At 39.1% G+C, this 15,731-nt stretch overlaps 1 protein-coding gene across 1 annotated transcript in view; it reads left to right on the top strand.

Moving 5' to 3' along the window:
* Window positions 1-2,346: 2,346 nt before the first annotated feature.
* lrrc56 (leucine rich repeat containing 56) overlaps window positions 2,347-15,731 on the top strand; it is a 126,199-nt gene continuing 112,814 nt past the window's right edge. The window contains exon 1 of the mRNA XM_043706406.1: window positions 2,347-2,445. Within this exon, the coding sequence (XP_043562341.1) occupies window positions 2,347-2,445 (99 nt within the window). The remainder of the gene's footprint in view (window positions 2,446-15,731) is intronic.

The following is a 15,731-nucleotide window of genomic DNA, read 5'->3' on the forward strand; positions in this document are numbered from 1 at the left end:
CCTGTTCCCTGGATGCTGCCTGACCTGCTGCGCTTTTCCAGCAACACATTTCCAGCTCCTTATTCTTTGTGTATTCCTCCTCTGCCCAATCCCTCTGCACCATGAAACCATTCACCAGGAGCTGTGGATCTTTGATGTGCCAGTTTGACCTCCTTGTCTACTTTCCATTACCAGAGCTTGCAACGCAGGATAAACTTATCTAACATGTTAAACTAGTCTAGTTCCATTCTTTTACAAATATTTCTCAAACTCGCTATCCCTTTTCCAGAGGGGGAAAGAGCTGGAGCACTTGGAAATGAATGTGCTGTTGGTACTGGAACTTCACTTTGAAGTAGATAGTGATATTCCCAGTCTCCCATGACAGAGAGATGGCCGGTGCTGGTTTAACCTGAGGGTCACCACGCATCAGGCAAGGGGAGAGGTTGTGGAGAGTCATAGAGCAATACAGCATGGAAACAGGCCCTTCGGCCCAATCTGGTCCATGCTGACCAGGGTGCCAACTCGGCTAATTCCAATTACCCGCATTTGGACCATAACCCTCTAAGCCCTTTCCATCCATGTACCTATTCAAATGTTTTTAAAATGTTGCTGTTATACCTTCCTCAACCACTTTCTCTGGCAGCCCATTCCATGTACACACCACTCTCTCCATGAAGAAGTTGCCCCTCAGGTCCTTCTTAAGTCTTTCCCCTCTCACCTTAAACCTATGCCCTCTAGTTTTCAATTACTCATCCCTGGGAAAAAGTCTATATGTATTCACCTATCTATGCCTCTCATGATTTTACACACCTCAATGAGGTCACCCTCATTCTCCTATGTTCCAAGGAATAAAGTCCTATCCTGGCTGACCTCTCCCTATAACTAAGGCCTACCAGTCCTGGCAACATCCCTGTAAATCTTCTTTGGACTCTTTCCAGATTAAGTATGTCTTTCCTATAGTATGGCGACCAAAACTGCACACAATACTCCAGATGCGGCTGCACCAGAGTCTTATACAACTGCAAGATGACCTCAGTACTCCGGGACTCCATTCCTCTACCAATAAAAGCCAGTACGCATATGCCTTCTTCACCGCACTGTTTACCTGGGTGGCAACTTTCAAAGATTTGTGTACATGGACACCAAGATCCCTCTGCTCATCCACACTACCAAGTATCCGACAGTTAGCCCAGTACCCCATCTTTTTATTACTCTTACCATTGTTGGCTTGTTCTGAATTTCTTGGGGTCCCAGAGGTTCATAGTACTGTTGACTCATTGATGAGCTAGAACACCAATTCTATCTGTGTGGACAACTTCAAATATAATTAAATCCATTAGATTTAAATTGGCCCACAAGGTTATAAATGCATGGACCTCCGCCAAATAAAACGCTTGGCCCTTCCCAATGTAATCTCCTTGCACTATTTATAATGTCTACTAGTAGAAATGTATGCATTCAAACATGTATCATGAATGAAACCAGCTGCTAGAATCACTGGCCCAAAACTATAAGTTGTGTAGAATAAATTGAAAATGATTACCTCAGAGGAAAGATATAATATAGATCTTCAAAATCAATGATTTGATGAGAAGATCAGGAGAAATTATTTCCAGTGGTAGAGAGTGATGATGTTGGTAACGAGAGGACATGGACTTAAGATAATTGGCAAATAAACAAGAGGCTACTTACTTGAAGGAAAATAAATATTGTGCAGTGAGATGTTGTGATTTGGAATGCATTACCTAAAAGGGTGGTGGAAACTAAATTTAACAGTAAGTTTTAACAGAAAACTGATATTAAAAAATTGCAAGCCTGTGGAGAAAGGGCAGGGGAGTGGGATTATCTGGGTAACTCCTTTTCTTTCAAAAAGCCCCCACAGGTATATAAGGCTGAATGACCTCCCCCTGCAATATTGCTCTATGGTTTTGTTGCAAATTAATTAAAGGGAAAATAAGAAAAAGCTCTTTACATAGAGGAAGTTCTGTGTCTCCATCGTTCAGGTGAATTACAAGTTTTTAAAAATGGAATTAGTGACTTCAATGAATAAGAAAGCTATTAAGGACATGGGAGTGAAATTCTAATCAATGGCCTACAGATGCAGCAGCCTTGTTGGAGCACGTGCTGCTCTGTGTAGCTCTAATTCTTTGCTATTTACCACATAACAAAAACAATATCTTGGATTTGTATTGCAATTTTAAATTCCCCAAGTATTTTACAGGTGATATCAAACAAAATTTGATACAAAATAATGAGGTATGCGAGAGGTGACCAAAAGATGGATCAAAGAAATAGATTTTAAGGTGTCTCTTCAAGGAGGACAGAAAGGTAAAGAGATTTAAGGAGGGCTTTCCAGAAGTTAGGACCATGGCTGCTGAAGGCATAGCTGCAAATAGTGGAAAAGAAATGGAAATTTTTAGAATTGGAGATGTTGAAAGATTTCAAAGGCTTCGAAATTTGGATGAGGTTAATAGATAGGGAGGAACTTAAAATTGTTATGTTTTTAAAATTGAAACAATTGGGAGAAAGTGAGGACTGCAGATGCTGGAGATCAGAGGTTAAAAATGTGTTGCTGGAAAAGCACAGCAGGTCTGGCAGCATCAAAGGAACAGGAGAATCGACGTTTCAGGCATGAGCATGAAGAAAGGCTTATGCCCGAAACGTCGATTCTCCTGTTCCTTTGATGCTGCCTGACCTGCTGCGCTTTTCCAGCAACACATTTTTAAGCTAAAAATTGAAACAATGCCAGCTCTCGTATCCAAGGTAGCTTTGGAGGCGAATATCATGTTCAGTTGTTTGGCAGGCTGCATGTAGGTTGATAACTGCAAGAATGGTTATTCAGTAAGGTCAAAATATGATTTTGTATTAAGATGTCTGTGGGAGAACTGAAAACCAAAATAAAATGAACTTCAAAAACACAAATTACCATCAACATTTCACTTTTAGTAACTTATATATTTTACATTGATTCTGAATCATATGTTTTAATAGACAAATTATACTTCAAATAGAAAATGAAATTTAACTTTAAATAGTCAAAGCAACAAAGATCTTAGAAAGCACGAGAACTCAAATCATTCCCTAACCAAATGTGGCTCTACATAACTGCACAGTTCCAAGAACATGGAGCGAATGTGCCTCATTGTTTTCTGCTTTCATTATACGAGACATTGTACTGTACAACTTCAACAACAAATGTGATGGGTGCATCGTCATTTACAAGAATATAAAATATAACAGACAAAAATACTATGAAGGTAAAATAGTGCATATGCTGGAAATCTGAAACAAACACAGAATGTTGGAGATACTCAGCAAATCTGGCAGAATCTGTGGAGACAGAAACCATTAACGTTTCGAGTCCGGTATGAATCATCATAATAGGCAAAGGTCATAAATTGTTATGAAATGTCAGTTTATTTCTCATTCCTTAAAAAATCACTTTGAACTTTACAGCACAGACACAGGACATTCAACTCAACTAGTCTATGCCAGTTGCTATGACTAAGATGGGAGTCATGCAGTGTTTTGTTTTGTAGTCTCACTGCTCCCTGGATCACCGCATAAGTTCAAAAATATTTTAACCAAGTCTTGATTTGGCTGATCATATTATTTCTCTGTTTTAGATTTAGAAAGAAAAGATCGACCAACCAGGTTTCTTTCATAAATATAAAACTATCAATTTATTATAAAACAAATACTAAATCTGAATGAAACAATCAAATCCTGATGACCCAGGGCTATGGAGATGATTGGTAGAGTGTTTGAACAGATTTACAAGAATGACAATTATAATTCAAAGTTGTTTAAATTGTAATTTTTATCATATGAAAATGTAACGGTTACCACTTATAAATAACTAAAAACACATATACACATTTTAAAAAGAAAAGCACTTTCTGTCCAAGTGTGAATATTTTTGAACATATAAGACAAGTTACAAAACGTTTTGGAGTGTGCCAATGTTATGGTTTGCACTTGTGGTTATGATACTAATCATACATGGATGTCTCTGGTGTCTTAGTTGACACTCGAATAAGATATTGTGTAGTTCTTTCAGAAGAGCAATCACGTTTCACAAATTCATCAAACAGTTTTTTTTAGAAACAGGAGACTCGAGTGGGCAGCTTGTTGTTAGCAGGCTTTTCTACTAACCAGCTCCAAAATGAAGAGTCCAAAACTGCAAACACTACTCAATGAGGTCAGCCATGCACTCAGTTGTAAAACAGTATTAACAATTTGGATGAAGGAACTGAGGACATTGTTGCTAAGTTTGCAGATGATACAAAGATAGGTAAAGAAACAGATAGTGTTGGAGAATCGGGGATGCTGCGTTAGGACTTGGAGGCTAGAAGCGGTCAAAGAAGTGGTAGATGGAATGTAATGGGATAGTGTGAGGTTATACATTTTGGTAGGAAGAATAGAGGTGTAGACTGTTTTCCAAATGGGGAAAGGCTTTGGAAGTGACTTTGAAATCCCCGTAAAGAATTCTGTTAAGGTTAACATTCAGGTTCAGTTGACAATTAAGAAGACAATGTTAGCATTCATTTTGAGAGGACTAGGATACAAGAGTAGAGAGGCTGTATAAAGCTTGGTTAGAGCGCATTTGGCCTATTGTGTGTAGTTTTGGGCTCTGTACCTAAGGACATATGAGCAGGCCTTGGAGGGAGTCCAGAGGAAGTTCACAGAAATGATCCTGGGAATGCAGGGCTTGTCATATGAAGAGCGGTTCAGGAATCTGGGTCTGTACTCAATGGAATTTAGAAGGAGGGACATCTTATCTCTAAAGAGAAAATTTCCAGATTCTCCAGCCTTTCAATTCTTGGCAAGGGATTGAAAAAGGGATATCCTGGTAGACTAAAGTGAGTAATGATTTGGATTATAATCATCATTCATGTAAATCTGTTCAGCATTCTGCCAATCTACTCCATAGCCCTGGGTCATCAGGATTTGATTGTTTGGTTCAGATTTGGTATTTGTAGCATGCTCTTCCTAGCATATATTATAGCATCTTGTATTCAGATGACTCACGTAATTTAGTAAGATGTCTCAAGGTTCTTAAGTGCAAAAGCAATTTTTTAAAAATCCGCAGTAGATGTGAGAACAGCTTTCTAAAAGCTTGATTTGGAGTGGTAGGTTTTAAGAAGCATCATAGAGGAAAAGGGAGGGTTGGAAAGGATTAAGGAGTGAATTCCAGATCTTGGGATTTTACTGGAAGCACAACCATCAATAGTGGAAAGGTTGAAATCCGAGATGTCCAACAGGGCAGAATTGAGGGAGTGTAAAGATCTAAAACTCTTGAGCTTGAGCAAGTTAAGAGAGCGAGAGGCCAAGAATTTTGTAGTGGTGGGAGGAGTCTCACTGACAGCTCCAAAAGTGGGCAGTTTTGCATCAGTGATTAGTAGGATACCGGGTCATATCTGTCTAGTGGCAGCAATTAGATACAGTTGTCTGCTTTGCGAGATATTTGCAGATTAGAGGAGAGGCAGCTCAGCAGCCACAATGTTGCAATCTATGATACATTGCTACAGCTCTGAATTAACCAGAAGGAGTGGGATACAGTGATGGTAAAAAATTCTACCTGAGTAAGTATTTCTATGAATTTGGTTCAACATGGGAGCTCAATGCACAGAGTAAAAGAGATACATTAAGTTAGGTTTACTCCAAGTAATAAAGTCTCCAGAGTGAGAGGTGAACATACTTGTTAAATATATGATTAATACCAGTGTAAAAAGATGAAAAGACAGGAGATACTAGAGTAATTACTAGTAAATGAAGCTATGGCAGAATGAGCGATGTATTGTTGCTACTACATTTGGGTATTTCTGGACCCTAAAATTATTCAGGGCAAACATATAATAGGTTTTTGCAATTTGAGGAACTGGAGTATGAATTGCAAATGTTCCACCAAATCAGGAAAGGGGAAAGCTACTTGAATGCTGCTCCAGTAAGTGGTCACAACCCTCAGATTAGGTCATTCAAATTTGGTCCCTGATAAGGAACAGGAGAGTGCAACAGTAGATGAGGCAGCTATGGGAACCCAGAGGTAATATTTGAAAATCCACAGGCCCCTGTAATTGACCAATCATGAAGTCTTACAAGTTGTGTGGGCGCTTGCAGGGAGGATGAGCAAACTGACCAGGAAGCCATTCTAGTGGGGGGACAAATAGAAACATAGTAGGGGTAAGGGAAAGTAGAATTTGTGGAATGGATACTGTTCTCCACAGGTATGATCATGAGTCCCGAAGGCTGTGTTGCCTGCCCTGTGCCAGGATTAAGGACATCTCTTCAGGGTTGGAGAAGAACTTGTAATCAGTGGGAAGGGATCCACTTATTGTTGTCCACGTCAGTACTAATGACCATGGAAAGGAGGTTCTCCTCTGGATTTGAACAATTAGGAGCTAAACTAAAAAGCAGAACCACCAAGATAATAATCTCATAATTACTGCCTGAGTCATGAGCAAACTGCCACAGGATAAATAAAATCAAGGAGTCAAATATGTGACTCCAGAATTGGTGTGGGAGGAATGAGTTTCAATTCTTGGAGCACTGGCACCTTACTAGGGTACAAGGAGCTGACCTGGTTGGGTGGTCTGTACTTGAAACATGCTGGGATCAGTGTCCCAGGGAATCAAATAACTACTGCTGTAGACAGGGCTTTAAATTAAATAGAATGGAGGAAGGTTCTGGCAAGAGTTGTGTAAGCTTACAAACCAAAAGGATATGGCATTATTGCAAAGCAGCTATTCAATAACCAAAGCAGGATGGAAGGGACAGATTGTACAATGTCAAGAAAAAGCACTTAGGATCAAAGGAGGGCAAATAGTAAAAAGGTAAAATTAATGGCTCTTTTCTTTAATGCGCATCATATAGATGAATAAAGGTTAATGGGTATGATCTACAGTAATTTTGGAGACATGGTTACAAGGAGATCAAAGCTGAAAACTGAACATTTAGAGCTATGACTTGACTTTTCAAAAAGACAGACAGAAAGCAAAGGATAGTGGGAGCGCTTTGCTAGCATGATCTGAAATAAGGTCAATAGCAAGAAATTATTTTGGATCAGAAGATGTAGCATTCACATGGGTGAGGGTAAGAAATAAGAGGTAGGAGACACTGGTGGGAGTAGTCTGTAGGTCCCTATAATCACAGAATCCGTACAGCAGAGAATGGAAAAGAGAATAAAAGACAGTGTTTCATTGAAAAATGGGGAAATTGTGTGCTGGAGGCATTTTTAACCATAGAGCTCTAAATACCTTATGATATGTTATAGACGTATGTAAGTTCAATATGTTGTAAAAAGACAAGGAATAACAGTCAAAGCCAAATCCAGTTTTAATACGCTGCATGTTTTATCTGTTCATGTTCTAAGTCATATATCATTGGTAATCCTCAAAATTATAGTTTTGAGTAAATTGACATTACAAAGAAAGAAAGTGTACTTTAAAAGTACCTTTCATGACTTGGGGCTGTCAGAAAATGCTTTGTAACCAATTAAATAATTTTGAGGCATTGAAGTCTAATCACTGTTATAATTCAATAAGTGGAGCATGTACTGACTTATGAACAACCAATTTCCTCACTCAGGCAGGTTAATAGAGGCAGTGCATCAGCACTTTTAGACACATTGCTGATTAAAATGACCATTTCCTGAAAATGAACATTATGGAAGGGAGAAAAAGCCTCTGACCAGACCAAAAGGAGCATTCAGTACAGAGCAAATCATAAATGAATATTCATACTATCTGTTTAATCACAATTCAAAATGGGGATGAGGAGTGATTCTATGCTTTCCGTTCAATTATTCTCACTACAAGCCTGTTATTGGGAGATTCTGGTAACATGCCATTGAGAGATAATACTAATGGTCAGTGTTGAGGGCTTCTCCAATATGATGCAGTGGGGATGCATCCATACCTAATCCATTGTGTATCCCTGTGGCTCCATTTGTAGCTAGCTCATATCCAAAGGCTGAGCCTAAGACTTGAGCACAAAATTCAAGGTTTACTATCTGATGAAGTATTGATTGCCAGTTATGCCATCTTTTAGATGATACTATAAACCTAGGCCTCAAGTGCCCTTCCCAGCAGATATAATTATACTAGTTTGAAGAAATTCCTTGTGTTCTGAGGCCAATATTCATCTTCCAGTCAACATCACAAAAACACTTTTTGACCCTTTTATTGCTTTGCTGTTTGTGAGAGCTTGCAGTTTGGTTGCTCTAGTTCCTACATTACACTTGATACATGCACTTCCTTAGCTGTAAAGTGCTTTAAGACATCTGTTGATTGTGAAAGGCATACTGTTCCTGTTCCATTTTTCTTTCAAATAAAACTGAATTTGTTTGCCTGTTTAATTTGAGTACAAACATATTTATAACTGTAAATATTTAGTGTTTGTGTATAAAACTTTGAAAATGACAAATTATATGTTGATAAAACAACCGTATACTTTTATTAATAGATACTGTTGCTGTATAATTGATCTTTAATCAAAACTGTTGGTCCATAGCTTAAGTCAAGAAAATAATACAACTTTTTTGTAAGTAAGTCTTTTGTGGCATTGCAAATAGGAAAAACAATTGTATAAATCTAAAATAATGTTTTCAATTGAAGTTCACTAACATTCTGAAAAAAGACTAAGTTTTACCAAGCTAACCAATACATTGACTGGCATTGATATTGGAAGCATTGAGTGCTGGTAAAAGTCAGCTTGAGATTTCAATTTGTTTGACTGCTTTTCTGGATTTTGCAGAATTGGGTAGACACATGCCTTAGCCAAAATGACACTGAGACCCCAGAGCCACATGTACTGCCTATAATTCTAGATAATATTTTCACTGTTGATTTAAATGTATTGAATCCACTATAGCAATGCGAGTTTGTATTATATATATCAAAGTGTCCAGTAGATACTTGAAACTTTATTTTCTCACAGCAAGCCCATTTAGGGTTATCCATGGTGGATAATGGTGAGTTGATGAAGACCCCAGAGACTACAATGACAAACACAGCCTGGTTGATCCTACAATGTCCTCCTTACCAACATTTAGGGCTAATGGAAATATATCTCAGACAGTCAAGCAACGGCCTGACATAGCCAAAGTCATAGATTTATATCTTACACACAAAATCCCAGATGACATCATCACTATCCGAGGAGGTGGTGTAGATTTGGGAGGGAGCTTCCTTAGGAGCCATCAGCCTTTGATGAAGTGCATTGGAATCAGGTAAGACATGGGCAAGAAAACCTTGAATGCTAATTATCAAGTTACCCTTGCCCCACCCCAAAGTTAGATGGGTGCAGCTCCAACAACACTCTAGAAGCTTGACACCATCCAATCTAATTAAATTAAATCTTTCCACTCTCACCTTAAACCTATGCTCTCTAGTTTTGAATTTCCCCACCCTGGGAAAAGACCTTGTCTAATTACCCTATCCATGCCGCTCATGATTTTATAAAATCTCTACAAGGTCATTCCTCAGCCTCCGATGCTTAAGTGAAAATAGCCTCAGGCTGTTCAGCCTGTCTGTACAGCTCTAACCCTCCAACCCTGGCAATATTCTTGTAAATCTTTTCTTAATTCTTTTAAGTTTCATAACATCCTTCCAATAGCAGGGAAACCAGAATTGCACGCAGTATTCCAATAGTAGCCTAACCAATAGCCGCAACATGAATTACCAACTCCAAACTCAAATGCATTATCCAATAAAGACAAGCATATCATACCCTGCACTCCAAGGTCTCTTTGTTCAGCAACACTCCCAGGACCTTATCATTAAGTGTGTAAGTCCTGCCCTGATTTCCAAAATGCAGCACTTTACACTTATCTAAATTAAAATCTATCTGCCTCTCCTCGGCCCATTGGCCTATCTGATCATGATCTTGTTGTACTTTAAGGTAACCTTCTTCGCTGTCCATTATACCTCCAATTTTGGTGTCATCTGCAAACTTACTAACATACCCCAAAATTCACATTCATGACAGTATTGGTAAGAGAGACCACCAAACAGTCCTTGTGGAGACAAAATCTTATCTTCACATTGAGTATATCCTCCACTGAGTTTTGTGGCACTATCATAGTGCTAAATGGATAGACTTTGAATAGATTTAGCAACTGAAGAATGGACATTCATAGGCACTGTGGATCATCAGCAGCAGCCAAATTGTATTCCCAATACAATCTGAAAAGTCATGGCCTGATACATGGAGTGACATCCTGTGAGTGAATTTTTTTTAAAAAAGTATTGGCTGGCAGGGCATGAGTTGGTCTGAGGCTATAAGGGAATAGGGATGAGGGGAGGCTCCTGAGCTTTACCCATGTAGCATAGTGGGTGAATTGTCAGAAGAGGGACAATGGAATAAATTGGCATAATAACATTAAGGAGCTATGTGATGACTGAGGTTGATATGAGTTGGTATGAAGTCTGCTGAGAAGTTATAAGGAGCGTGGGATGGGGGTGCTGGAATGTATTCTTCTGGAGGATGGGAGGTGCCATGTGTAGGTAGGGGACATGGGTAGATCACTGTGGATTGGTATGGATGCAACGAGAGACAATTAAAGGTGAATAAAGGAGTTTGAGTTGGCCTGATGGAGAGGTGTATGGGAAGTGGGGATTGGTGAGGTGGTATGATAGATTGAAGACTAGCAGGTCTAACTGTTTATATTGGGTCCAAGTCTCAGAGCACTGAAGTCGGTCTTTAAAACAGCTGCCTCATAGAAACATGAACAAATGGCTTACTCCTGCCTACTTTCTATCAGAGGAGAGGAGTCAGCCTCTGAACTGTTTCTGGGTTATTGTGCTCAACTCAAGAATGCCTTCCTCTCCTCAACAAAAATGTAGCAGCTTGCTTTTGTTTCTTCTGATGTGAATGCACTAGATTAGGAATTTTCTGGATTTTGTGCACCCAACTTGGGAGCAAATGTTCAGACCCTTGATTACCCCAGTTTATTTGGAAAGCCTATTTATTTTCTTTCTCCCAATGTAGTTGTGAAAATTAGTTTGTAAAAACTACTGGTGTGAAAGATATTCCTTGTGCAGTTTTACACAGGCACGTGGCTTTGAAGACGTGATTGTCTCTATTACCATGTGAGACAACGTGGAGAGCAGGATCTTTTTCACTTGGTGACTTTTCTTAACATTGATTGTGTTAGTGAGAAAGCTGCTACTGTTGCTTGTATGCTCAGTGTGTGTGATAATTTATGCATTGTACGAACCTCATGACACCTCTATTTTAAACTTCTCACCCGCATATTCACATTTCTCTGTGGCCTTACCCTGCTTTATCTTTGTATCTGCTGCTATTCTTCAGATTTCTGCATTTCTCCAATTCAGTAGTGCGATAAATGAAATATCAACTTGTTATCGGCCACTTCTCACCAACAACAATGAGATAATGACCATCAGTTCTAGTGATATTGATTAAGGGATGAATATTGGCCAAGATGGGAGAGAGGTCCCCTGTACTTTACAAAAGTGCTATTGGAACTTTCATGTCCACCAAAGGGTTTGATGGGACCTCCTTTAATCTTCTCTACTTAAAAAGGCAGTCCAAAAGTACAGCACTCCTTTAGTTTTGCACTGGAGAACTACTAGAAAGTTGCTGAATGATAACTAGTTCAAAACAATCCTTCAAAAGGCGATGGTGAAGAGTTGAAGCTTCATGAGAAACAGATGCTATTGAAATTGTTAATTACGTTAATTTGCCCTTCCATCTGGAAACTGTATTTGATAACTGTAATAGTTCTAAGTTACTCAAGTTGAACATGAAGTAAGCATCAATACAAAAGCAAAAATGTGTGCTAGGGTGAAATTCTATGGCTTGGCTGTTTGGGTTTCTTGCTGCATGTACACAAATTTAATATCCATTAATGAACTGTTTTATTGGGAAAACCAACAGAGATATTGGCAGATCCAGGCTCCACTAACAACCGTATGTGTAAATTTAGTGCCTCATCTCCTACAATGAGTGCTGTGCTCTTGGGCAGAATAGGCAACTTTACATCTATCTTTCATAAAACTTTCCAGTCACTGAGGATTTCCTCTCCTCATGTCTGAGTCTGTGTGGATTAATTAATAGAGATTAATTGCTGTTTTAGTCAAATTTTCCAATGTCATTAATTCATATTATCAGAATGGTGTAAAATGAATGATATAGAAACATGGACAGATGGCTTACTTCTGCCTACTTTCTATCAGGCCTGTTCTGTTATTCAATATGATTGTGGTTGATTTTCTATCTCAATGTCATATTCCAACTTACTCTCCATACCTTTTGATGCCTTTAATATCTAAAAATTGATTAACCTTTTCCTTGAAAGTATGCAGTGTCCAGGCCTCTAGACCCCTCTGTGGGAGCAAATTTCACAAGTTGACAGCTCTCTAAGAAATGTTTCCTTATCTCTGTTCTAAATGGTCCAACTCATATCTTGAAACTGTGACCTTGCTTGTAGGTGAACTTCTATTCATTTAGGTCAAGCAATCCCTGTGTTCCTGATGCCAGTGCAACATTTGACAAGGCACCACATAAATGACTTATCCAAAAGGTTAGACCTGCGGAGGTTAAGGGTCGCGTATTGGCTTGGATAGAGGATTGACTGTCTGACAGAAGAATGGGTTCTTCTCTGGATGGCAAACTGTAGCTAATTGGGTGCTGCAAGGTACAGTTCTTGGACCTCAATTATTTACAATCTATGTAAATGATCTGCAAACAGGAACAGCGTTTAATAGCAAAATTCATGGATCATACTAAAATAATTGGGAAAGCAGGCTGTGATGAGGAGACAGAGTTTACAGGTGGATATTGATAGGCTTGTAGAGTGTGCCAGAATCTGGCAGATGGAGTTTAATGTGGATAACTGCGACATTATCCATTTTGGCCAGAAAAATAAAAGGACAAATTATTATTTAAATGGAAAGTAGATTCAAAGTGTGTCAGTGCAGAGGGATCTGGGTGTCTTTGTGCATGAACCACAGAAAGCGAACAACCCCAATTATCCAAACGACACAGACAGGGAGTATTTTGTTCGGATAACTGATCTGAGGGCCGTGGGGTGCGGGTGTGAGACCAGGTTGCAGTTCCTCTGGTGACCGATGGTGTCATGCATTCCCCTTGCTACAGGCATACTGTGGGCCCAGATCCAGCTTCTCTTGATTAGTAAGTTCTCTTATTTAAGCTTTTATGTAAAATATAGCTATTATGTTACAACAGAGGATCTTATTTCAAATAGAGTCTCGTACTTAAGTGATACAACTTAAGGTGGAACAGGAGATTTTTGCGCCCTCAGGTCTCCGGCTTTGTCGTTGTCACAGTTTACCCAAACATCAGGACCTTGATCTTGTTTGGATAATCCAAAATTCAGATTATCGAACTCCAGACAACAGAGATTGCTCTGTTTAGAGTATAATAAGAGGAGCAAATGGAATCCTGGCATTTATTTCAAAATTACTAGTTTGTAACAGTAAAGAAGCATCCTTACAATTATATTAAGGTTTTGGTGAGACCAACCCTGAAATCTTGTCCAATTTTGGCGTCCTTACTTAAGGAAGGATGTGACACTGGAAGCAATTCAGAGGCAGTTCATGAGGTAGATTCCAGGGATGAGGGTTGTCATTGGAGACATGTTTGGACTTGTACTCACTGGAATTCAGAAAAATGAGAGGGGATCTGATTGAGGTATATAAAATATTTAACTGGATTGATAAGGTGGATGTTGAACAGACATTCCCCTCATTGCACTGTCTTGAACAAGAAGTCATAGATGTAGAGTAAGAGGAGGTAGATTCAAAACTAAGATAAGGAGAAACTACTTCTGTGGATCTGTGGAACTCTGCCCCAATCAACAGATTTAAAAAAATACATGTTTCTGAAGATAAATGAGATAAAGGGCTACAGGGAACCAGCAGGAAAGTGGGGTTGAGAGCAGGATAAGATCAGCCATGATTATGTTAAATGGTGGAGTGGGCTTGAAAGGCTGAATTGCCTACTCCCGCTCCTAATTTCTAATTTCCTATTATGGATCAGGGCTACAATCTGTTTGGTTTTGTATCATGAATCGATTTCATGGTGGCTTATAATATTGGGACACGGAAAAGTAGCAATTATGGCAATATTTTCAGTTAAAAGCAATACCTTAGCTACATTTGTCATTTTTGTTGTTGTTCTTTTGACAAATTTACATTTTTGGAAAGGAAGTAATCAGAATTTAATTGGCATTTTATTAATAAAAATTGATATTTATAATCTCTAATATCTGAAATAGAGACAGTTAGGGTTGTCATAATGGAAATTATATCTGTACATTGATATTATCAGGCTACTGTATAACCTTTCAGTTACTTCCTGGCTTTACTTTTTGACGTGTTATCAGGATTTATAAAAGTTGACCATATTACATCAGATTGAATTTGCATTATCATCTGATTTTTATAGAATAAAAGTTACTCTGCAAAAGTTCCTTTCCATGCTGTCATTTGTATTAGAATCTAAATAATACAAGTGATTTTTTTTTTTAAAATGTAAAAGAAATTGACCGAGTCATGTATTTGTCTCGTAAATGTGATTTCTTGCAAAGAAGCATCATGGGGCTGATTGTAGTAAGTTAACATATTTCATGTATGCAAAACAAGTCAAGTTGCGTCATTTTCAAGTTTTACTTGTCACATTGGTTTGTAATTTTAGATCTGAAGTAAATTAGATAAATGGAGTTAAAAATCACACAACACCAGGTTATAGTCCAACAGGTTTAATTGGAAGCACACTAGCTTTCGGAGCGCCGCTCCTTCATCAGGTGGTTGTGGAGGACACAATTGTAAAGCACAGAATATATAGCAAGAATTTACAGTGTGATGTAACTGAAATTGTAATTGTTGAGTCTTTCATCTGTTCGAATACCATGATAGTTTCACTTTTTTCATGTGTAAATCACAAAACCTTTTTTTAAAAGTTGCATTCTCAGGTTAACTGTAACAATTGGTGTTAGCCCCCGTGCTCTCTGTCTATGCCATGATGTTTAGATAAAGTGAGATAACAGAGTTTTAGATGTATTCATGCAGTTTTTGAGCAAAGTACAATGTAACTCTGCAAGTACAAATTCACCCCACAAAATATATGTGTGTATGTGGGTCTTTGTGTGTGTGTCTGTCTGTCTGGGTTGGGGATTGTGAATGTAAGAGAGAGTGTGTGCATGAGTGTAGAGTGGTCTGAGTCTCTGAGAGGATGCATGTGGGAGTGTGGAGTGTGGGTGTGCATAGGAGTAGGAGTGTTTGTGTGTGTGTATAGTGCAATGGTGGTCACCTGTAGTGTGACATGAACCCAAGGTCCTGGTTGAGGCCCTCCCTAAGGGTATGGAACTTAGCTATCAGCCTCTGCTTGGCCAGTTTTCGCTGCTGCCTATGCCAAAGTCCTACTTGGAGGATGGTCACCCGAAGGTCCGAGGTCAAATGTCCTGGACCGCTGAGGTGTTCCCCAACTGGGAGGGAACACTCCTGTCTGTTGATTATTGTGCGGTGCCCATTCATCCGTTGCCATAGCTTTTGCTCGGTTTCCCCAATATACCATGCCTCAGGGCATCCTTGCCTCCACCGTATAAGATAGACAATGTTGGCTGAGTCACATGACACACACACACACACACACACACACACACCCCCATAGACTTAAGACACTCTACACTCACTACACACACATATACACTCACTCTCACACCCACAGCCCCCAACACAGAGACACACAAAGACCCACATGCACAC

Source organism: Chiloscyllium plagiosum, chromosome 16 (assembly GCF_004010195.1).
Source record: "Chiloscyllium plagiosum isolate BGI_BamShark_2017 chromosome 16, ASM401019v2, whole genome shotgun sequence".
NCBI classification, from domain to species: Eukaryota; Metazoa; Chordata; class Chondrichthyes; order Orectolobiformes; family Hemiscylliidae; genus Chiloscyllium; species Chiloscyllium plagiosum.